Source organism: Scyliorhinus canicula, chromosome 6, assembly GCF_902713615.1.
Source record: "Scyliorhinus canicula chromosome 6, sScyCan1.1, whole genome shotgun sequence".
Classification (NCBI taxonomy): Eukaryota; Metazoa; Chordata; class Chondrichthyes; order Carcharhiniformes; family Scyliorhinidae; genus Scyliorhinus; species Scyliorhinus canicula.
The window spans coordinates 172,400,242-172,424,184 of record NC_052151.1 but is presented as its reverse complement, the minus strand read 5'-3'; the positions used below and the strand labels follow the sequence as shown (position 1 = coordinate 172,424,184).

General features: G+C 46.3%; 1 protein-coding gene across 1 annotated transcript in view; it reads left to right on the top strand.

Annotated features, from left to right (window-relative positions):
* The window catches only part of gclc (glutamate-cysteine ligase, catalytic subunit), a 96,514-nt gene that overhangs the window by 7,802 nt on the left and 64,769 nt on the right, over positions 1–23,943 (top strand). Inside the window, 2 exon segments of the mRNA XM_038800449.1 lie at positions 20,353–20,465; positions 21,913–22,095. Coding sequence (XP_038656377.1) covers positions 20,353–20,465; positions 21,913–22,095 — 296 coding nt within the window.

The window sequence follows — 23,943 nt, the reverse complement described above, 5'->3', positions numbered from 1 at the left end:
CTGAAGGAACACCGACCATTTCCAAGGCAAAAGCGAAACAGAACTGCTGCCCGCACTCGACTGCATTTAACCAGCAAAGTTTTCAGTATGGTTTTAAGATTCCAACCTGTTCTTGTGGAAGCTGTATTCCGCAGGTGACATTTCCACGATCCTTTCTGAAAATAAACTATTGTACCCAATGTGGTATTGGATTATTCTTCAAACCCATTCATTGAGTTAGATAAGTAGAATTGGAAGACTTGCAAACAATTTCAGTCATGAGACTTTCAGTCAGTTGGACGTAGGATCTGAGCGTATGTAATGGGCTGTAGCAGGATATTTAACGATATCTGTCATGAGTTAGACTTGTTCCTGCACTCTTCAGCACAAAACGTGTTTTGCTCAGTGTATGTGCTGAAAATAGTGCAGTGAAGAAAACAGAGTATCTGTACACATGAATGCTTGTAATAGGTCCGTGTCAGTGACCAGAGAGGTTCACTGGCAGCCATGAACACTCTGTTAAAAGGGAAGTGTGTTTACACTTGTAATTACTAGTCTTAAATATATACTATGGCTTTAATTTGTATTTACTACACAAATAGAGCAACTTCAGTGCATTTAAACAGTAAGATGAGTAGTAAAATGTGTTTTGTGAAGTTAATGGCAAAGTAGCATAACTTAGAGAGCAACTTCAAGTTACTACTAATCTGCTCCTTCCTGATTTGATACAATGAGATGGCAAGAAAGACTTGGTGTTGGCCTGACCAGCACTAAAAGCTGTGGCAGTGGTATGGCAAACTTGTGCAGTGAGGTGATCTGTATTGAGTGAACGTCTGGAGTCAAGTTATTTTCAAGAGTTTTTCAAATGTATCCATGCGGTGTGGACAAGCCAGCATTTGTTGCTTATTGCTTTTGAGAAGATGGTGGTGATTAAAATGGTGTCACATTGGAAAATAGTTTGCAAAGCATTGCCATAGTCCTTTGCTTCACTTCACATGTACATAATCCAGCAAGGTCGTGTTCTTTTGTTGGTATGGACTTCGTCCTATATTACATGCACTAACTGCATTGAATACTGAAATGCTGATGTCATTTGGTGATTCTGCCCACTTGAACGTTATTAATTCCACCTGTTTGAAGTGACCTCGGAGCGTTTGCATTTCAATAAACTGCTATAATTGCATAATTCCTCACACTCTTTTGAATTGAGCTCTCATCTCAGATCTTGAGAAAAACCATGTAACCTGATCCCACAATGGCTTGCTATCGGATCGTCCCCATTCAAAACTGATCTCGTGGCAATGAGAATCGTATGGGCCTTGTATTCATAGTTAAGTGCTAATTAATTATCCTCTAGACCCCCAACTTCAATCTATCCTGGAATTAAATAGGTAGTTTGAACTATTCAGTTTACAAAACTTGACTTTCTTAACATCTCCCAGTGAGACTTGAAGATTCAATCCACTGCCACTGAATTGTCATGAATCTGTCGGGAGATAGCACAAGACAGTATTCATAGGGCCTCAAGCGTTTCTCCTGGTAACTAGTTTCAAGAATAATCCAGTATGTAGAGTTTGGAGGAGAAACATTATAGGTGATTGGTAAGGACCCTGCGATGTACATATTTTCTAGTAAAGGAAATTGATGGGGGCAGACAGCTGAATACACAGAAGGAATAATCAGAGAGCATCAAAGGTATAATTAGAAATATATATTCTTTTATTGGTTTTGCGTTTATTTGTGACTTCATTCCCAAAAAATGGAAGAAATAAACAGCTATGAATACATAGGAACAACAGATACAAGGTATGCTGCACTCCCAGTAGTCAGTTACCACAGCCATACTGTTTAACTATCTATATATTTCACAGAAACTTTATACTATGTTGCCCTGTGGTATTAAAACATATCAGGAGTGTATTTGAGGCCACCAAGGCGTACCCTGCTGTTGTTTGCCGTGGCCGTATCTGGGTCTTTCTTTCCTTCCGTACCCTTTGGTTCCTCTGCCCTACGTCCCTTGGGTGGTGTGCCGCGCGCCCCCCCCCCCCCCCCCCAATGTGTGTTTAATGATTCATACATCTTAATTGCATGAGAGTAGACTAGTTCAGTTTGTGTGTATTTGACTTTTCTTTTACATTAATAAATAGTCTTTAATAATTATCACACGGCGGCTGGGTTATTTATTCTCACTGAGGTTTCACTTTTCTACTCCTACCAAAATAAAGTACACCTCCACGAATTCATGTCCCAAGTTGGGATACTGGATGTAGTAATCCATGGGAGGCAGGAGTTCCGTCACCACACCAATATTTATTTACAATAACGATATTACAAACAGTGCTGCTAGCAATCCAGTCAACTTAAGACTGGCTTACAAAGCCCCCCCCCACCCACCCCCCCCCCCCCCCCCCCCCCCACCCCCCCAAATGCTTCATCTTGGCTAAAACGGGGTCTTTTTGCGTCCACAACCGAATATGTTGTGCGTCTACTGGTAGGGTGTCCAAAATATGTAGTCATTACTGTCTCCTCTACTTTTGGTATTTGTGGCGGAGTGTCCGGGAGGGGAAGTCTGCTCAAAGCATCTGCATTTGCTACTCGCGTTCCCGGCCTGTGCTCCAGAATGTATCTATACTCTGCCAGTAGCAATGCCCAGCGTTGGATTCTAGCTAATGCAATCGGGGGTATTGACTTGTCTTCTTTTAATAACCCTAATAACGGCTCATTGTCCATCACTATGGTGAATTTCTGCCCGTACAGATACTGGTGAAATGTTTTTACTGCGAATATCACCGCCAGTCCTTCTCGATTTGGGCGTACTTCCTCTCGACCATCAGCAAGGTCCTCGAAGCATAGGCTATTGGCCGTTCTTCCCCATTCCTTCCTCTATGGGCTAAGACGGCTCCTACCCCGTAGGGGGATGCATCACAAGTGACCACCAACTCCTTCCTTGGGTCATAATGCTCTAGGACATTTTCGGATGACAGCTGTTCCTTAATGTCCCTAAATGCTTGGTTTTGGCAGGCGGACCATTTCCATTCTTTCCCCTTTTTTAGTTGCTGGTGGAGGGGTTCTAGGATGGACGCCCTATTTTCAATAAATTTTCCATGATAGGTTACCAACCCTAGAAATGATCGTAACTCCTGGACCGTGGTGGGAGCTGGGGCTTCTTTTATTGCCCTTACTCTGTCTTCTAATGGGTAAGCCTGACTCGTCTACTTTATATCCCAGATACGTCACTTTTGGGGCCAGAAAAACACATTTTTCCCTTTTTAGCCGTACGCCTGCCTTTGCAAAACGCCTGAGCACTTCCTCCAGGTTCCTTAAGTGTTCCCTGTTTGCCCTACCCGTGATTAAGACATCGTCCAAATAAATCGCCACCTGTGGTAGTCCCTGCAGAATATTTTCTTTTTTTTTAATAAACAATTTTATTGAGGTAGTTTTTGGCTTTATAAACAGTTACAGACATCATCAGAAAGGAAGCAAAAAAGGCAAAAATGTGCAAACATCCACGTACTTTCAATACTTCCACCGTAACATATTGCACAAGCCCACTCCCCTCCCACCGGTACTACCCGCCATATTTTCCCTCCTACTCTACTCTACCCCCACCCCCCTGCTGATGCTCACTCTCCCGCAAAGAAGTCAATAAATGGTTGCCACCTCCGGGTGAACCCCTGCACAGATCCCCTCAAGGCGAACTTAATTTTTTCCATCCCCAGGAAACTCGACATGTCCGCAAGCCACCACTCAGTCTTCGGGGGCTTTGAGTCCCTCCACGCCAATAATATTCGTCGCCGGGCTATCAGGGAAGCAAAGGCCAAAACATCGGCCTCTTTCTCCCCCTGGACGCCCGGGTCTTCCGAAACCCCAAAAATTGCCATCCCTGGACTCATCACCACCCTTGTTTTTAGCACCTGGGACATGACCCCCGCAAATCCCTCCCAGTACCCCCTCAGCTCAGGGCATTCCCAAAACATGTGAACATGGTTCGCTGGTCCTCCCGCGCACCTAGCGCATTTGTCCTCTATCCCGAAAAATTTGCTCATCCGAGCCACCGTCATATGGGCCCGGTAAACGACCTTAAATTGGATCAGCCCGAGCCTAGCACATGTCGCGGTCGAGTTTACCCTACTCAGGGCCTCTGCCCACAGCCCATCCTCCATTTCCCCACCTATCTCCTCCTCCCATTTAAGTTTCAGTTCCTGTGTCTGGGACCCTTCCTCCCTCATGAGCACCTTATAAATACCCGAGACGCTACCCTCCCCTTCGTCCCTCCCAGAGACTATTCTGTCTAGGATCCCCATTGGCGGGAGGCGCGGGAAAGATGGGACCTGTCTACGAACAAAGTCCCGCAACTGTAGGTATCTAAAATCATTTTCCCTTACCAACCCAAATTTCTCCTCCAAGCTCCTCAAACTCGCGAAGCTCCCTTCCAGGAACATATCACCCACCCTTCCCGCCCCTGCTCGCCGCCATACTCGGAACCCCCCATCCATACTGCCGGGGGCAAACCGATGGTTGTCGCAGATTGGCGCCCAGACAGACGCCCCCATCTCCCCCACATGCCTCCTCCACTGGCCCCATATCCGCAGGGTCGCCACCACTACCGGGCTGGTGGTGTACTTGGCCGGCGGCAGCGGTAGAGGAGCCGTGACCAGGGCTTCCAAACTGGAGCCCCTGCACGAAGCCGCCTCCACCCGCTCCCAAATAGACCCCGTACCCACCATCCACTTCCTTATCATAGCGATGTTGGCCGCCCAGTAATAATTGACCAGACTCGGCAAAGCCAGCCCTCCCTCGCTGCGGCCTGCAGAATATTTTCCATCGTACGCTGGAATATAGCGCAGGCTGGTGACACTCTGAAAGGTAGCCTAGTATAACGAAAAAGGCCCTTCAGGGTGTTGATCGTAGCGAACGTCTGGGAGCCCTTGTCCAGTTTTAACTGCAGGTAGGCGTGGCTCATGTCCAGTTTCGTGAACAAAAGCCCACCTGCCAATTTGGCATATAGGTCATCTATTTTCGGGATTGGGTATTTGTCCAGCAGTGCGTATTTGTTTACCGTCTGTTTGAAATCTCCACAGAGACGTATCGAGCCGTGTGTCTTCAAAATTGGTACCACCGGCGCTGCCCATTCTGAGAACTGTACTGGTCTGATAATGCCGTTGCGCCGTATCCTTTCTATTTCGTCATCTACTTTCTTCCTTAATGCAAAAGGTACCGGCCTGGCCTTACAAAATTTCGGAAGGGCTTCTGGGTCCACGTGCAAAGTTGCTTTGGCACCTATGATTTCCCCCAAACCTTCCTGGAAGACCTCCAGGTATTTTTGGAGTACTCCATTCAACTGCCCGCTTCCACTCTGGAAAATTTTCATCCAATCTAATTTTTGGTCTTTCAGCCAGTTTCGTCCAATTAAGCTCGGCCCGGAGCCCTCTACTATCGTCAACGGTAATCTTGAGCAATTGTTTCTCCTATTCCACGGGTACATGAGTCGTGCCTAGACCTTCCAGGGGTTCCCCCGTGTAGGTTTTAAGTTTCGTCGATGTTTTTGTTAGGGTTAGTGGCTGGAGTCATAGAACATAGAACAGTACAGCACAGAACAGGCCCTTCGGCCCTCGATGTTGTGCCGAGCAATGATCACCCTACTTAAACCCACGTAACCCGTGTACCCGTAACCCAACAATCCCCCCATTAACCTTACATTACGGGCAATTTAGCATAGCCAATCCACCTAACCCGCACATCTTTGGACTGTGGGAGGAAACCGGAGCACCCGGAGGAAACCCACGCACACACGGGGAGGACGTGCAGACTCCACACAGACAGTGACCCAGCCGGGAATCGAACCTGGGACCCTGGAGCTGTGAAGCATTGATGCTAACCACCATGCTACCGTTATCTTTGATTTTTCTAAATGCTGCCACTCCCATTACTGATACAGCCGCACCCGTGTCTATTTCCATTATTGTCGGCTGCCTGTTCACCCGTGGGGTAATCTTAATGGGTTCTGCTTTCTTCGTTGCAATATTATATCATTGTTCCCCTTCGGAGGAGGATGGGGCGTCTAGGTTGTGTACTTCCCTGCGTCCGCACCTGCTATTTCTCTTTTGCCACCTCCTTTTAGGGTTTCTGTCGCTGTTACCCCACTCTGTCTGGTGCCAGAAATGGTCCTTCTCTGTTGGGGGAGCCTCAGCCGGTACTTCCCTCTGTCTCCAGTTAGTCCTGGCAGACTTGGGGGCAGTTCTGGGGTTTTCTTTTTTCCGTCTATTCCTCAGGCTTTTCCTGAGAGCGGCTATCTGGTAGCAGGACCTGTTGTGGTAGTCCCTCTCACAGGTATCTACCTCCATTGGCGTGCCCTGTAGTTCCTGCGACCCACTTGCTGCCTTTTCTAGGGACAGTGCGAGCTGTAACGCCTGCCTGCAGTCTAGCTCTGTTTCCGCCAACAAGCGTTTCTGTATTGTGAATTCGTTTATACCACACACTAACCGGTCCCGAAGCATTTCATTTAGCGTCGGGCCGAACTCACATTTTTCCGCCAGCCTTCTCAGGCGGGTCAAGAAATTCGTGACTGACTCCCTGTCTTCCTGCTTCGCTGTGTAGAATCTGTACCTACGCAAAATGAGTGGTGTTTTTGGGTCGTAGTGCTCTTTCACCAATTCCGTTACTTCTTGGAAAGTTTTTGTATCCGGCGCATCGGGATAAGTCAGACTACTTATAATGGCGAAAGCTGAGGGTCCGCACGCCGACAGCAGGATAAGCCGTCTCCTTTCGTCCGTCAGTATATCATTTTCCCGGAAGAAGTAACACATTCTCTCCACATACTGGGACCAGTCCTCGATAGCCGGGTTGAATGCCTCTAACCTCCCAAAAAACGGCATTTTTAAAATGGCAAGGCTTACCCTCCGAGTGCGGCAGCTGGTCTCCGCAAAATTCTTAGTTTACCTCGTTGCCACTGTAGTAATCCACGGGAGGCAGGAGCTCCGTCACCACACCAATATTTATTTACAATAACGATATTACAGGAGCAGCTACAAACATTGCTGCTAGCAGTCCAGTCGACTTAAGACTGGCTCACAAAGCCTACACAGGTGCTTATATGGGCCCCCTCAATGAGCTATCATTGAGGGAGCTCATACTCCAATTGGCCAACCAATAAAGCCAATTGAAGTTCATTACACTGGGAAATGTTAGGAAATTGGATTCAAGGTGTAGTGGTCAAATTAGGGGTTAGCAGCCTGAGGGGAAAAACTGCTAACACTGAATCAGGTATACAGCCAAACCTGGCCTGAGTTATTTGTCCCAGTCAAACTTAAACTCGTTAATGGGAATAAACCGGATACCCTGTTCAGCTGGGGTAATTCGCTCAATAATCACTGTCCTCCAAAACACTCTGATCTGACCAGCCATTAGCCCATTGCAGAGTCTGATGGCCTCTTCTGTCTGTAAATTCAAAGTTAACAAGGCCCTATGTAAATGGGAGTGGGTAATCAAAGACCAGTAAGCGATGACAAGCTCAAGCTTGGACAGAACCATCTTTGAGCGGCTGGGCGAAGCTCTGAGAGGTAAAAGAGCAGGTGGGAGCAGAAGGATTTGGAGAACAATCCGAAGAGGTCATGAAAAAAACTGCTTTGGGAACAGAAACCTCACTAAAAGCATGAATGTGTTCTGTAATGCAAATATCATTTTGCCTGTATGAGTAAGTGATTGAGAGCTGTATGTTCATATTACATGCTGTTTCATGAGAAATCGTGTGTTAGGGTTAAGAAGTACATGAAAGGTGTTCTTAAAAGCAAATTACTGAGGATGGTGGAATCTGAAACAAAAGAGAAAATGCTGGAAAATCTCAGCAGGTCTGACAGCATCTGTAGGGAGAGAAAAGCTGACGTTTCGAGTCTAATGACTCTTTGTCAAAGCTAACAGACAGAGAAAGTGGGAAATATTTATATTATTAAATGATATGATACCTGCAAATCCATCTCAGATTTTATTGAATCTAGACTGACAGCAAAATAATCAGGGATTAACAGAGTGGGAATAAAAGATGAATCATAGCCACAGAAACCGAGGGAAACCGGGTGCTAATGGCCACAGAAACCAAGGGGAAAGAGTGTTAATGGCAGTCCCCAGAGAGAACAAAATATGTGAAAGGCCAAACAGCAGAGAAACTAACATCAGAGGGTGAACTGTAGATGTGGGGGGAGGGGAAGGGGAAAGCAAAGAGGAGAAAGGGTAAGGAAAGGTGGATAAGATGGGGGGGAGGGGTGTTAAATATAGATGAAGAAAAACAGGAAAGAAATGGTAAAAGACAGTTAAAATTAAATGGGATGAAAACAAATGGGTCGAGGTGGGGTAGAGCCAATCATCTGAAGTTGTTGAATTTGATGTTGAGACCGGAAGGCTGTAGCGTGCCTAACCGGAAGATGAGATGTTGTTCCTCCAGTTTGCGTTGAGCTTTGCTGGAACATTGCAGCAGGCCAAGGACAGACATGTGGGCATGGGAGCAGGGTCTTTTGTTAAAATGGCAAGCAACGGGAAGGTCAGGGTCCTGAATGCGCACAGACCGAAGATGCTCAGCAAAGCGATCACCCAGTCTGCGTTTGGTCTCTCCGGCATAGAGGAGACCACATTGCGAGCAGCGAATGCAGTAGACCAAATTGGAAGAGATGAAAGTGAAACGCTGCTTCACCTGGGATGAGTGTTTTGGATCTGGAATGTTAGCATGGAAGAGGTAAAGGGGCAGGTGTTACACCTTCTGCGATTGCATGGGAAGGTGCCATGGATGATGGGAGAAGTACTGGTGAGGAGCGGACTAGATCATCTCGGAGGGAACAGTCTCTGCGGAATGTCTGATCAGGCATCCATAACAATACCCGTGCAAATAACACAATAACATCAGTATGCTTCGTGACAACAGCTGCCCAAGTAACTGTTTACAGTTCTGAAAATTTGGTATCTTCCCAGATACCAGCTTTTGACAACCAAACTTGTTGGCTGGCACAATGCAGATCAGGTGACGTGACCCCTTTTAGTTCTCCATTTTACCTGAAATTCGTAAGCTGATCCCAAAGCATAACAATCTTGCAAACTTTATTTGTGTAACACACCATGACTGTAAATTGGGATTGCTGCATGGTTTTTAAAGTTTTCCTCCCAACATATAAATGAATACTCAAGGAGTTGGGTGGACTCCTGCCTTGCCTGAAACTCCAGGGTTGTCACTGACTTGCAACATCCACAGTTACATTGCTTTGCCAGTATGACTGCAAGGTTTTCCTTTCGACTTTCCTCCGTGGACTCATTACAGCGTTATTTAGTTAAATGCTGTCTTGATGCCAAGGACACCCACTGGTTCTAATGCATTCCACAATGGGGTGATTTTTGAGTCTGCGGTACCTGCCAGTGAGAACAGCAGCACATGTATAAAATCCAGAGACAATGGAAAAACACCTTCTCTCCAGTGAGATTCCGATTTTCACCCCACTTGCTGATGGAGTAACGCAAACCATTTTGATACATGAGCGAGCACTCTCTCCGGACATAACTGACACAGGCGTGATTTCACTTGCACAATTTACAACTGGTTTACATAAATGTGAACCTGGCGGCCTCGCCTACAAAGGGGATTTCGGAGATAAGCACTGTCCGTTATGAATCACGAAGGTGTTCAATGCCCCGGAGACGTCGGGAGACACACACGAGTTCTACTTGGAAGACCTTTTGAAAAGCTCTTGGAAGTCCTCAAAAGGCATTTGGTGCTACTTTTGGCAGGCTTTTTGAACTCCGTTGTCGGTCTGAAATATTGGTCAGAAGTGCTGGGCTTGGTTCGGCATTCCCCGTGGCGAACATGCAGGACATTGTTGCTGGCACAGAGGAGATGGCCTGGCTCCCGAAAATCAAAATATTTGGAGCCAAGTTCTTAAACCTTTGGAAGCGTTGGCCCCAAACATTGACCTCCAATGCTCATACAAGTGTAAGAAGTCTTACAAGTTTGCTTCGAATCACTAGCTTTGGCATTAGGTGACAGGGCTACTGAGTGGATGCATGGGGCCAGTGTCTGCATCATCACAGGGAACCTCAAAAGACACCACCCATCATGAACTTGAATGGGGTGAGGGATGACGGACATCACCACACCTTGCATAGCACCACGTGGGATGGGAGGACACCCATTGCCCATCACCCTGCTCCTCTGAACTTTTATGCTTGGCATGTTTCAGAGCATCACTGGTGACATGTGTAGAATTTCCCAGTCAGCCACACAAATGCATTAGGGAGGTGACAGATGCACATTATATGGACTCGCATGTATATAAACTTAGACTGTGACTAGGCGAGCCTTGGCCATAGGCTTTGCCCAGTTAGTGGGCATGCCTCAGGTGCAGGATGTGATAGATTGCACCCACATGGTCCTGCGGTTTCCATGGTATCGCATGGCAGGAACAGCAAAGGATTCCACTACCCCAATGTTCAACTCGCGGAGGAGGAGGCGGAGCAAGTAACTCCGGCCAGGGCTCGCTTGGGCGAAAGGACCAGGGAAGCTCTGAGCCTCTCGTTTTGGGGAGACTAGGACCAGGGAGTGAGGAGCTCTCCCAGCATGAGGTGTAACATCTCATCGTTATTGTGGTGCCAATGGTAGGTTCTTGATGGTGCCCATGTTCATGGATGGGGTGCTTAATGCCATTGGATGGACTCTGCTGGAGAATGATGATGACTTGCACTGAGGACCGAGCGATGTTCCTTCCATCCGCAGTGATATATCTCACTCTTGTCTGACAGAGAGATGAATGCGTCCTGTCAATGAACGGGGTTATCATGAAGTTCCGAGATGCTGGATGAGCTTTCATTTGCTCCTGACAGAGGTTCAGGGTCCTGGTATTTTTCTCCAACTAACATCTGAGGTTGGTCAGCCTCTCTACACTTTGTCAGCCAGCAGCAGTGTGTCTTTACTGCGTCGCCAGCGTGGGTGACGGGAGAGACAGTGCTGCCATTCGCTCACTCTACAGGGTTAAAGTGCCAAGTGTGCGCGGGGGGTTTGCGGAGCATGTTGCCATGATGTGACAGGGTGGAGGATCTGCTGGTGAGCAAAGTGATCTTTAATGAAAGTGCTATATTGGTCTAGCTCAGCTAGTGCCTATGTTCACATGTCCCCACAGTTTCTTACTCTTCCTCACCCTCCCGCTGCGTCATAACTGAGGTTGATGCGACCTGCTGCCTTCCACTCCCTGTTGCCTGAGATGACCTTGGCGGGCTACCTGGGGGAATCTGGCCCTCGAGGGTCCAGGCCTACTTTCAGGCAGCGTAGTGTGCTGGACTGTAGGTGCATCGCTCACTGAGAAGTGGCTGCCTGATGGGCTGGACACCCCCTGAGTGCAGGGCCCTGGGCTGTGCTCCTGCTGATCCTCGTCCCTTCATGTGCCTTGGGGCCCCTGTGCTCCTCTTGTGGAATAGCCCTGTCAACCTCTAGTGGATTCCCACAAGTGCCTGCAGCATGGAACTCATGCCCTCAGCCATGGCGGTCATGAGCTGACATTCCCTGCCATGGAGTGCATGTCCTGCACCAATGTCTCCACTACGGAGACCACCCTTGTTGAGTTGGACTGAAGGCACCATCTCCTCTGAGCGATTGGACTCCTCCAAGTGACCTTGCAGGGTGAATGCTGCCATCCCTTCCTGGTGCTTGTGATTCTGCCTTTGTGAGTTCCAGCAGCTCTGGATGATTGGGTTCAAGGCCACGTCATCATCTTGGGCTCTGGCAGCTCTCCGAGTTCCGGTTCTCTGGGATATAGCTGCCTCCACTGCTGTGGATTATCAGTTGTGAGGTACTCATCGGTGAGTGACCCAGAAGCCTACCCACTTAATTTCACTCAACGTATCCGCAAATTCTCCCTTTGAGCTGCGGTATCCAAGGGACGTGAGGATGGTCTGGCCTATTTGTCTAATTGCCCTGCAAAAGAACAGATGTTATTAGTACATCATGGTGGATAAATGATGCAAGATGTTTACTTATGAGATTTGAGGAGTAACTGTGTGTGCTGAGGGTTCTCACTTTTGTTTGCAGCCCACTTTGCCCTCAGCACAGGTGCATTCTTGCTCCTCCCCAACAAGCTCAAGGGCTCTTTCTGTAAGGCATCGGAATTTGCACGTCGCCCTAGGTGGCTGTGCCTGCTCATGCTGGTTATGCTTTAATTTGTCTTGCAGAGAGACAGATGGGCAGAGTGTAGGCGGGAGTCCAGCCAGTTTAGATGGTTGTGGAGACGCATGTGTGGAATGTAGTAGGAGCAGGTATGTGAGGAGCAGAATAAACGCTGAGACACTAGGGGATTTGGGGTGAAAAGAGAGCCGCCTTACAGGTCTTGGAAACCCATGAGGTGGTTCGACAACAGATCACCTTGGATGTGGGACTGCTACAAGAGACTGGAGTCGGCAGCCTTGCCCTGGCCGGTGGAAAAGGTCATTCACCTTCATTTGGCACTGCTGCCTGGTTCTATTCCGCAAGGAGCTGGCACTGACTAATGCTGCCACTGCCTCTCGGGTAGGGGTGGTCATCTTACTGGACAGAGGCGGAAGGAAGGACCCATTGGGCAAGTTAAATTTATAATGTAGGTAGGATATACAAGGGCAATGTTCTTCATGGGATAGCTTTCTACTGATAATTCTAAATAATGCGGTGTCAGTTTAACAGCACAGGAAGGCCACTTGGCCCAACTGGTCCAATCTTGTTTGTGTTGTACACAATTCTCCTTTCACCATATAACTCATAATTTTGCCATATCTTCAGGAGTGGGATTGTTCTATTATTAAATATTTCAACACCATGGTTATAAGGGCTCTTATCAGTTCTTTTCTCCAGCTTTCCCTTGAATGCATCTATGTTGTTCGCCTCCAGTTATGAGCAAAGACTTCTATTCCCTATTAATCTCAGTGAATTTTATACTAGCTCAATTAATCATACAATTATTTTCTCGGTGAGTTTTGTACTAGCTTAATTAATCATCTAATTATTTTCCTAATTAACAGTGCAAATCATCAAATGCCTGACACAATGGAATCAGCAAATGCTATTGCAGAGTTTTTGTTCAGGCTGGATGTTGTCAGGATAACCTTTTCAGAGTCTTTTCCAACCTTGTCTCTTAATGTCACGTGGAGTAAGCTGAATTGACTGGTCAGTATTAACATGCCTGGGATCTCCAGAAGGAGACTGGTATGGAGTGCATCAGCTATGCGGAGCGGTTGAATAAACTTGGTTCGTTCTCACTGGAACAAAGAAGGTTGAGGGGCGACCTAATAGAGGTCTACAAAATTATGAGGAGCATAGACAGTGGATAGTCAAGAGTTTTTTTTCTCAGGGTACAGGGGTCAATTACTAGGGGGCATAGATTTAAGGTGCGAGCGGCAAGGTTTAGAGCCATGTTCTTCAAAGTCGGGGGCGGGACCCTCGGGTGGGTCGCGGGCAGAACATAGAACATAGAACAGTACAGCACAGAACAGGCCCTTCGGCCCTCAATGTTGTGCCGCGCAATGCCGGGCAGGTGTCGGGAGGGCCGCGGAGCGGTCCTCCGCGGCGCTCCCGATCGCGCAAACCCCCACGCAGCAGCCAGCTTTTAATAACGCCGGCTGCAAGCGGCCTTCAAAATGGGCGCGAACATGTTAAAAAAAATTTGGCCGCATGCGGGGAGCAAAAGCGGAAAACGCCCGGAGTCCACCTGAGAGAGAGCACCGCTCCCGGATCCCTAGTCCCGCTCCGGACTGTGATGTTGGTCGCCGCCAATCTGAGCGCCTCCAGGAAGATGGTGCAGCAACTGCGCTTTGAGCTAGACATCAAGAGGCTGAAGGTGTCTCAAGCTGCAACAGATTTGAAGCAGTTTTGCCTGCAGAACGCTCAACATGTTCCTTTGCTGACAGGAATACATCCGAATACGAACCCTTTCAGGCCAGCTAAACCCTGTTTGCTATTGTAGCTGAAATGTGATTCTGTTTTCTTTTGGTTTCTGGGTCTTAAGTGGGAAATTCACCCCGGTACATGTTGTGAAAATAATGAAGATGTTTACACTAATCCTGATTCTCGATGGCATTCGGACCAATGGACAAACCATGTTGGATCTGTTTTTAAAAGCCTTTTAAAATCTGTGCCAACTCTCCTTACTCTGACTTTGTAAATTGCCTGTTCTTTGATACTGATGTACACCTACCTCATTGAAGCAATGAGGTGTTGTATGTACAACTTTAGTTGCAGCTTGTGCACAACCCTGTTTCTAGAAAGATTTGTATACTGGTAGAGAAAATTTTCAATAAAGATCTGAAGTAAAAAAAAAGCTGTGCGCATGCGCGCCGATAATCGGGCACGCATGCGCAGTGCGGCCGCTGTTTTTAAAAACGGTTGCAGCTTTTTGTTTTGGAAGTTCGGGGGGGGGGGGGGGTGGGTTAGAGGTTTATTCATTTTTTTTTTTTTTTTTACAAGTTCGGTTTTATTAGATAAAATTTTACAGGAAAAAAATGCAGAACTTTGGACCGATGGAGACTCCATACTTTCCGACACCGGAAAGCTTCACCTTCATCCAACAGGTTCCATTGGAGGAGTGTACACGAGGGCCAAAGGGACCCAAAACCATTTCCTCCAATTTTGTCAGCAGCAAACAAAATGGCGGGTCCCGAAGGTTGGCCGGTTGGTAAAAATGGGTCCCCAGAGAAAAAGTTTGAAGAACATTGGTTTAGAGGGGATGTACGAGGCAAGTTTTTTTTTTTTTTTTACACAGAGGGTAATGGGTGCCTGGAACTCGCTGCCGGAGGAGGTGGTGGAAGCGGGGACGATAGTGACATTTAAGGCGCATCTTAGGATAGGAATAGAGGGATACGGACCGGAAGTGTAGAAGATTTTAATTTAGACGGGCAGCATGGTCAGCACAGGCTTGGAGGGCCGAAGGGCCTGTTCCTGTGCTGTACTTTTCTTTGTTCTTTGAGACCCAGATGGATCACTCAGTCGGCACTTCTGGCTGAAGATGCTCGAACGCATTTAAGCTTGCCTGATGCACTCGTGCTGGAATGCCCTATGAATGAATCATAGAATCCCTAAAGTGCAGAAGGGGGCCTTTCGGCCAATAGAGTCCGCACCAAACCTCTGAAAGAGGTATCCTATGTAGGCCCATGCCCTATCTATGTCACCCCACCTAACCTTTGGATACTAGGGCAATTTAGCATGGCCAATCCACTGAACCTGCACATCTTTGGACATCATGGCTGAACCCCGGCCTCTTCCTTCCTTAGATTCTTTGAGAAACCAAAAATCTATCTATCCTAGCCTTCAACATATTGAATGATCGATTATCCACAACCCTCTGGTAGAGAATTCAAAAGATTCATAACTCTTGAGTGAAGTAATTTCTCCTCGTCTCAGTCCGAAATAATTGATCCCTTATCTTGAGATTGTGGCTTCATGTGGAAACACTCTCCGCATCAACCCTATTAAACCCCATCTTATACATGTTAATGAGTGCCTCGCAATCATCTAAACCCCACAGAATATACGCCCAATTTACTCAGCCATTCAGCCATCACAGGACAAGTGTCTCATCCAAGATACCAATCTAGTGAACTTTTGGTGCACCTCCTTCAATGTAGGTATAAACATCCTTAAATATAGACCAAAACTGCACACCATATTCCCAATGTGGTCGTTTTAAAGCTCTGTACAATTGGAGTATGGCTGCTCAACGCATCCTTCGAGGTGAGGCCTTAGCTGATTGAATCAAACTGTCGTCACAGAGCAAGATCAATGGTGCCAGACACCACCGACGTGTCCAGCTCGACACTGCTCCAATTCCAAGAAACACAGTTCACTGTTTCAAAAGACATTGAAGCTTTGGACTCATCCTTAACCAAGAAAAGAAGATACAAGAAAAGACGCACCATCTGATTTCCATTGTCCACTCATGTTTGCTAGGTTGTAACCACATGATTTTCACATTCTAGCTCCTTCAGCAATGACCGTAATGATATCCAGGGGAGCTTCAATCAATTTAATCAAAGTATGATCCCTTTAACTGAGGGGGCAAACTGTTATCACATGACATTTCTCCCTCTCTGAGCATGACCGGGAGGTCAGACATCATAAGGTGGGTGAGTACATTTGAGTCAGGAGGCTGTACAACCAGTTTCAGTGAAAGAAATGGAACTTCACATACTTACTAACAGGTTGGTCCACCTCGGAATGAAGGAGGTCATTTAGAAAAGCTGCATTGGTTTACTTTGTTGAGGGGTGTCATAATAGGGAGATAAGTTTGCACCAAGTTCTAAATCCTGCCTGGTGCTGCTCTTGACACATCTTTCTACAGCCTGTTGAGTCAGGATTGATCAGAGTGGAAGATACACGGGACTATGAGGTTACAGATAATCATCTTTATTGTCACAAGTAGGCTTACATTAACACTGCAATGAGTTACTGTGAAAAGCCCCTAGTCGCCACATTCTGGCGCCTGTTTGGGTACACGGTGGGAGAATTCAGAATGTCCAAATTACCTAACAGCACGTCTTTCGGGACTTGTGGGGGGAAAGACACGGAGAGAACGTGCAGACTTCGCACAGACAATGACCAAGCCGGGAATCGAACTTGGGACAACAGTGCCAACCACTGTTTTTCCGTGCAGATTATACTGATATTTAATTGCTACTGATGACATAGCTTTTGTTGGGATGGCTAGTTTTGGGCTTCAAGGTCTCTGTCCTATTTGCCATGGCAGTGTTGCCACATTAGAAAATCGAGGATGTCCTCACAGTAGAGCTAAGGACTCGGGTAGTCCATTCTGTCAACGCTAACGTGCAGATATGTCTGTGATTGGATGGGAATTATAAGGCTGTGAAGCTAACTTCCTCATTTGATTCTTTCACCATTTGACACTGGTGTAGTTTTTCGTCTTCATTTAGGACTTGGCCAGTGTTCCTGTACTGGTACTACTGAACACCTTTGCTTTCCTCTGAATGTGTCATTTAATATGCCAACAATTGAGCCGGCGCAGAAGCTGATCGGTTTCTCTGGGTTTGTTTGACTTAAACAAAGCTGAGTGATTTGGTGCACATACCTTCATCAATTGTTCGTGGGGCGTCGAGGAGCTGTCTCTATCCCAGACCTATTCCATTTAATAGGGCCACAATTGTAACCTAGTTTCGGGGATATTCCTCGACTTTTATCGGGATAGTGCAAATAGGCCACAGACCATTTTCCTAGATTAGACAAGTCATGGCAGACATGGGAAGTTGTGTCCCTTTCGTAAAAACAAGGTGATGGGAGAACTGTGGGTTAATGATGGAAGGCCAACTGATCAACGTTGCCATTGTGAACACAATATTTCTGAACAGATGCTTATTTCTGTTTTCAGTTGATAAAGGAAATTTTTTCTGCACATTTAGACAATTTGACAAAGCTTTTTATTAGCGTTGTATTTATTTTTCAATTGAACTTTTAACATTTCATATCAAAAATTAACAAAAAACCAACAAGTATCAACCAAATTCCAAACAACAACAGTGACAACCCCAGTAACAGAAATACAACCCCACCCGTCCCCACTGAAGGCTAACAGTGACCAATTACGTAACGTACAATATGAAAGGCCACCAGTAGAGACCATTGCTTGACCACCCCCCAACTTGTAAACCTGACCTTCCTGAGGTACAGAAACATCCTAAAAGGTCACTTGACCATGCTGAGGCACTTGGTGGTGTTGCCTGTACCCAGCTCAGCAGAATCTGCCTCTGAGCAATCAACAAGCAATTGTCAGGGCATGTGCCCCCGCACACATCCTCGACTCCGGCTGCTCCGACACCCAAAATATAGCTACTAACGGACACGGACTCGAAACAACATTTTGAATTGCTGAAGAAAAGACCCCCAAAAACCACCAGTTTGGGACATGTGCATGTGCAACACCTTCTCTGCATTGGCCACCCAATAATAAAGTCAAATTCAGCAGTGCTGCCCCCCCCCCCCCCCCCCCCCCCCCCCGCCGCCTTTCTCTTTAGGACCCCCCCCTCCGAATCCTCATGTATGAAACCCCCTATTTGCCACTCCATCCCCAGAAAAATGACTTGGGTAGAAAAAACTGGGCGGCATTGAAATAAAAACAAGAATCGCGGCAAGATATTCATCTTAATGGATTGAACCTAGCCCACCGGCGACAACGGAAGGCTGTTCCACCTCTGTAGATCCGCCTTGACCCTTCTCGTCAGGCTTGTGTAATTCAGTTTGCGAAGCAGCGCCCAATCCTAAGCCACCTGGACCCCTAGATACTGGAAGCTAGTCCCAGCATCCTCTTTCTCCCCCCCCCCCCCCCCCACCCCCCTCCAAGGCTAACCACGAAATGTTTGATTTCATACACCGACAAGGAACCAAACCTCTTCAATATATCCATGATGTCCACCATAAATTACATACAGCAAGAGGTCATCTGCATATAGGAGCACCGAGTTCTACGCCATCCCGTGCAATTCCTCTCCACTTGTCTGAGACCTCAGCGCCATAGCAATGGCTCGATCACCATTGCAAATAGAAGAGGAGACGTAGGATGCCCTTGCCTTGTTCCCCCATGCAGCCGAAATAACCCCGATCTTGTGGTGTTAGTGCGCGCACTAGCAGATAGCACTTTGTATAACATCCTCTCCCACGACACAAACCCAGGACCCAGCCCAAACCTCTCCAGAATCATGACCAGATGGCTCCAATCAGCCAAATAAATTGCTTTTTCTGCATCCAGAGAGACTATTATCTCTGGTTCCGGCCTCACCACTGGGGTAAGGACTATGCTGAGTAGCCACCTCATGTTGGATAGCCGTTTTCTGCCCTTCACAAAGCCTGTCTGATCCTCCCCCACTACCTTTGGGAGAAAGGGCTCTTGCCTCAACTCTAACACCTTATTCAAAAGCTTTGCATTCACATTGAGCAGCAATGTCGTGCAGTACGACCCAAACTCTGTGGGGTCCTAATCCTTCTTCAGGATGAGGGAGATAGACACTGGCCCCAAAGTCTCCGGAGAAAACCCTGCACCAATGAATGGTTAAACATCTCCAAAACCAACGGACCAACTAATCCGCAAATGTCTTGTAAAATTCTACTGGGAACCCATCTGGCCCCAATGCCTCCCCCATCTGCACCTTTCCTAAAGCTGTTTGAACCTCCTCCAACCTCAACAGCGCTTTCAACCCCTCATGCAATTTCACCCCCCCCCCCCCCCACGGGAACTCTTAACCCTCTAACAACTCTGCCATCCCCTGTTCGTCCTCTGACGGCTCCAGCCAATAAACCCCCTCCTAAAAGGACCAAAATGCCCATTTCTGGAGTGGAGACCAACCTATCGCCAGCTGTCTTACCTGCACAATCCGCCGAGCAACCTCCTGTCACTGTAACTAGTGGGCCAAAATAGCCTTCTCTCCATATTCATATGCCAGCCTCTTTAAGCGCCTCGGCTTGTGCACCGCCTGGCCCGTGGACAACAGGTCGAACTACATTTGTAGTCTCTTCTTGCGTGTGCATAACTCTGGCGTTGGGTCAGTCGCATATTCCCGATCCATGCCCTGAATCTCGTCCACTAGCTCCTGACACTCCTTCCTGGCCTCCCTATCTATGTGTGCCTTGTACGAGGTGATCCCCACCTCGAACTCCAACGCTGTCTTTAATGCCTTTCACAAAGTAGAAAATGAGATCATCCCATTCTTATTCAATTTAATGAGTCAGCCATCCCCACCATGATGTAATAGTCCTACACAAATTTCTGAATCCCAGGCCAGAAAACACCACCGTTGCCCTGTTGAAGGCCGCAGGCCTCTTCGCCAGCTCATAACTTCCACTTTTAGCGTCAGGCCTTTGTTGCTCTTTGCCACAAGAAGTAACTCCGCTTCCAAAGAAGCCAGCTACCCATATGCTGTGACAAGACCTCCGCCACCCCCTTCAACGTTGCACCTTGCATTTTCACAAAGCTGCCTCGACAGTGGACTTAAATTATTCCTTTATCTCTTTGCCCTGCCGCTCAAACCTTTTCCAACTCCTGCACTATCACCACAGCCAGCGTGTCGAATGTAATGGGCGCAGCAGCCAACTTTCCTCCTTCAAGTTAATTTGACGGGCTCCCCGCCTGTGCTTTCTTCGCGTTGGGCTTCTACATCAATGTTTTTTGCCATGCCTCTTGTCGGGCAAAGGTCCACCAAATTAACTATCTCGGTTTGGATACCAAAGTCCCTGAAGAAATGGTTAAAAGGGTTCAAAAACAAAGACTCTGCTGGGAGCCGCCTTTCGTGCGACTTGCGCTTAGTGTCACAGGAATTCGGGGTTGTATGTTGACTGTAGCCCTTGTCATAATGTTAGTATTTACTTAATTCTACTTTGTCCACTAGGTTGAATATATGTTGCTGTCATTTGATCATGAACATCAGAAAGTTCAAGTGCTCCTGCATGGAGAAGAGATTCTTCACGAGCTTCAAAATCAGGGTGAAAAGACAAATCCCAAGTAAGTAGAATCCGAGAATCCCATGGGCGGTGCAGTGGTTAGCACTGCTGCCGTACAGCATTGAGGACCTGGGTTCAATCCCAGCCCCGGGTCACTGTCCGTGTGGAGTTTGCACATTCTCCAGTGTCTGCGTGGGTCTCATCCCCACAATCCAAAGATTTGCAAGGTCGGTGGATTGGCCACGCTAAATTGCCGCTTAATTGGGGGGAAAAAAAAGAATTGGGTGCTCTAATTTATATATTTTTTTAAAAAATCTGAATTCCTGTAGTGCAGAAGGAGGCTGCTCAACCCTCTGAAAGAGCATTCCACCCAAGTCTACCTCCCTGCCCTATCCCAATAACTCCCTTAATCTAACCTACACATCCCTGTATACCAAGGTGGAAATTTAGCATGGCTAATTGACTTAATTGCACATCTTTGGACTTTGGGAGGAAACCAGAGCACGCAGTGGAAACCCACATAAACACTGTGAGAATGTGCAAACTCCACACAGACAATTCCCCAAGGCCAGAATTGAACCTGGGACCATGGTGCTGTGAGGCAGCAGTGCTAACCACCACGGTGCCATAGATTCTTTGTTTGTAAATTGAAACATTTAGGAGGTGGAACCTCCATTTTTATGCACCCCAATATTCTCAGCAAGTGCAGTAGGCGTAATGCAGTTAGCTGTGCACACCAGGCTAAGGAAGGAAAAATCATCCATTATTCTCTTATTCAAATGCTGACCTCTGCTGGATATACAGGTGTTGTCAATGGGTGACGATAAGGTCTGCTTGGTTGTGACAACCTGTCATTGCTTAACCTGTCGAGGCTCAACATGAACATTCGCCCGCAATTGTAACTTATTGAGGGAGTCAACCATTTCAGTCAGATTATTAGAAATCACTTTTTTCAGGAGCAGTAAATTACTTATGCTAATACTATGTAGGTTACCAGGGACATTGGGGAACAAACCTCAACTTCCTAATTTAATGCAATTGATCAGTATGAACAGACCTACTTTACTCACTGATAAAATACCTCTTTAAACTATGCTCTTTTTTGAAGGTGACAGGTAACTTATTGTAGGGTTTGTTCTATTGAGGTGTTCCCCACCCGCAAGTGGTAATTTTTTGTGTATGAACATAGACATTTCATATTAGCAGGCCATTACAATTGGGGAGCGGGAGGGGATGAACCTCCCTGTGTTCTTCTCACCTGATGGATTACTTTAAGTCTGTGCCTAGACTTTGGACCAATGGTAGCATCTTCATATGCTTCTAATTGGCAAGTGCCACCTAAACAAAGGACAAAGCTTGGAACTCTTGAGGGGTTTCTGAACCATAGGTGCAGCAAACACTTGAGATCTGCCGCATTAAGAAACAAATAGTGGAACTAAGAAACAAATAGTGGAACTAAGCTCTATGATGCTGGAACCATTAATTTTTACTTGATATTTTGTCCAAAGCCATCCCACTCTTTGGAGACCTGAATATGGCAGCTATATGATTGAAGGTACTCCAGGGCAACCATATGGAGGAACGATGGCAGATTTTAACACTGTAGAAGCAAACATGAAGTTACGCCGACAGGAAGTGTTTTCCTTACTGAAAATGAATGAGACCATCTGCACCATCACTGCATTCCCCAGGTAAACAAACATTGAAGCACAGAGGACTGTTAGTCTTATGTTCTTGATGGAGTGCAACACATGGGTCATGAGTTTTATTGAATTTGAGAAGTGTTTTCAAGGAAAGCCTGTAAGATCACTCAGATTAACAAATATATTGAAAGTATATGTCTTGTTTGTATGTGTACAATAATAACATAGATTAAATTGAATATGAAACCTAATATAAGATGTTTAATTTCGGGTTACTTACATAAAATATGCATTCCATGTAATTTTAAAAAATAGTTGCACTTGGTACATTCCATAGTTGCTCTACTGCTAGGAATAAATTCCAGTCACCAACTGGGGGAAGCACGAGTTGCACCTATTTGATATGATAGATATGATGCCTTTTTGATCATTTTGTCATTGTTACGATAATGTGCGTGTGTGTATTTGTGTATGTTTGTTTTTTTTAAATTTAGAGTATCCAATTCATTTTTTCCAATTAAGGGGCAATTTAGCATGGCCAATCCACTTCCCCTGCACATCTCTTTGGGTTGTGGGGGTGAAACCCACGCAAGCTGGGAGAATGTGCAAACTCCACACGGACAGTGACCCAGAGCTGGGATTGAACCTGGGACCTCGGCGCCATGAGGCATCTGTGCTAACCACTTGCGCCCTGTGTGTGTGTTTTTGTGTGCAAACTCGGACAGTGACCCAGAGCTGGGATTGGAAGTGCGTGTGCGTGCTGGCGACTAATGCTTTTGGGTTTACGGCAAGTTCAATTGAAGCTATGACTGTTTGACTACCATATTTCAGTAGAGGTACATATACATCTGTAAGTTTCTGCAGTGAAATAAAAGAATGTCTTAACATGTTAATGTGTGTTTACTGCTACATTAGTTATATATCCACAAGCATTGATAATACTCAGTTTGATATTCTGCCTCATAGATGAAACTTTGTTGACTAAAAGTGGACACCCTGCCTAGCAAATGTCCGTTTGTATTCAATATCTTGTTTGATGGCATAGTGCAATTATTCAAAAAATTTTCTTAGGTTCAAAGGTTTAACAGTAACTGAATTAAATGTCTCTCAATTCAAGAATCATTTTAAAGCTGAAGAGGCACAGGAGCTCTGAGAAGTTAGCAGCAAATGCCAAGATCAAATATTCAGGGACTACATTTTTTTACATTAAGGAATAGTGTTCTGCGTATAACTGAAACTCTGCAGTTTGCCTTTGCTACTGTGTACTTGACTATTAATAAATTTGTTTGTTAGCTTAAAGCCGGAGGTAAGGTCTGGTGTTTGTTCTACAACCTTCAGAAGTTAATGAAATTAGTGATGGGCAGTGTGTTGAGTATGCTTCATACTGTAGAATGGGAATTATTGTCCAGTTATTAGGCATTGAAAGGCACACAAGTTTGCTTTTGAGAGAGCAAACTTAAGGTTAAGTGTATTTTTTTGAGCATGAGCAAAGTGTCTCCAGTAATTGTGCAAAAACGTAGCTAGGTGGGACTGCGCTCTGATTTTCCTTCTTGTATTCATGAGTTTCTATTTCTGTATTTGAGAGGATGAAAGTTACAGGTTTGTTTTGGTCAGATATTGATGTTTATACTTGCCATGTAGATTCAGGCAAGCCATACTGTGGAGCATCAGCAAGAAGAAGGTACCTCTAACAGGTTTTGCTTTTGAATACAGTTGGGGAAGGTGGTTTGCCCGGGAATGCAGCAAATATACTTTCCATAGAGGGAGTGCAGCGAAGGTTCACTAGACGTATTCTAGGATTCTGATGGTAGGATTGTTACATGAAGAGAGGTTTAGACAACAGGGCCTGTATTCACTGGAATTTAGAAAGATATCTTGAAACATAAAAGTTCTGAC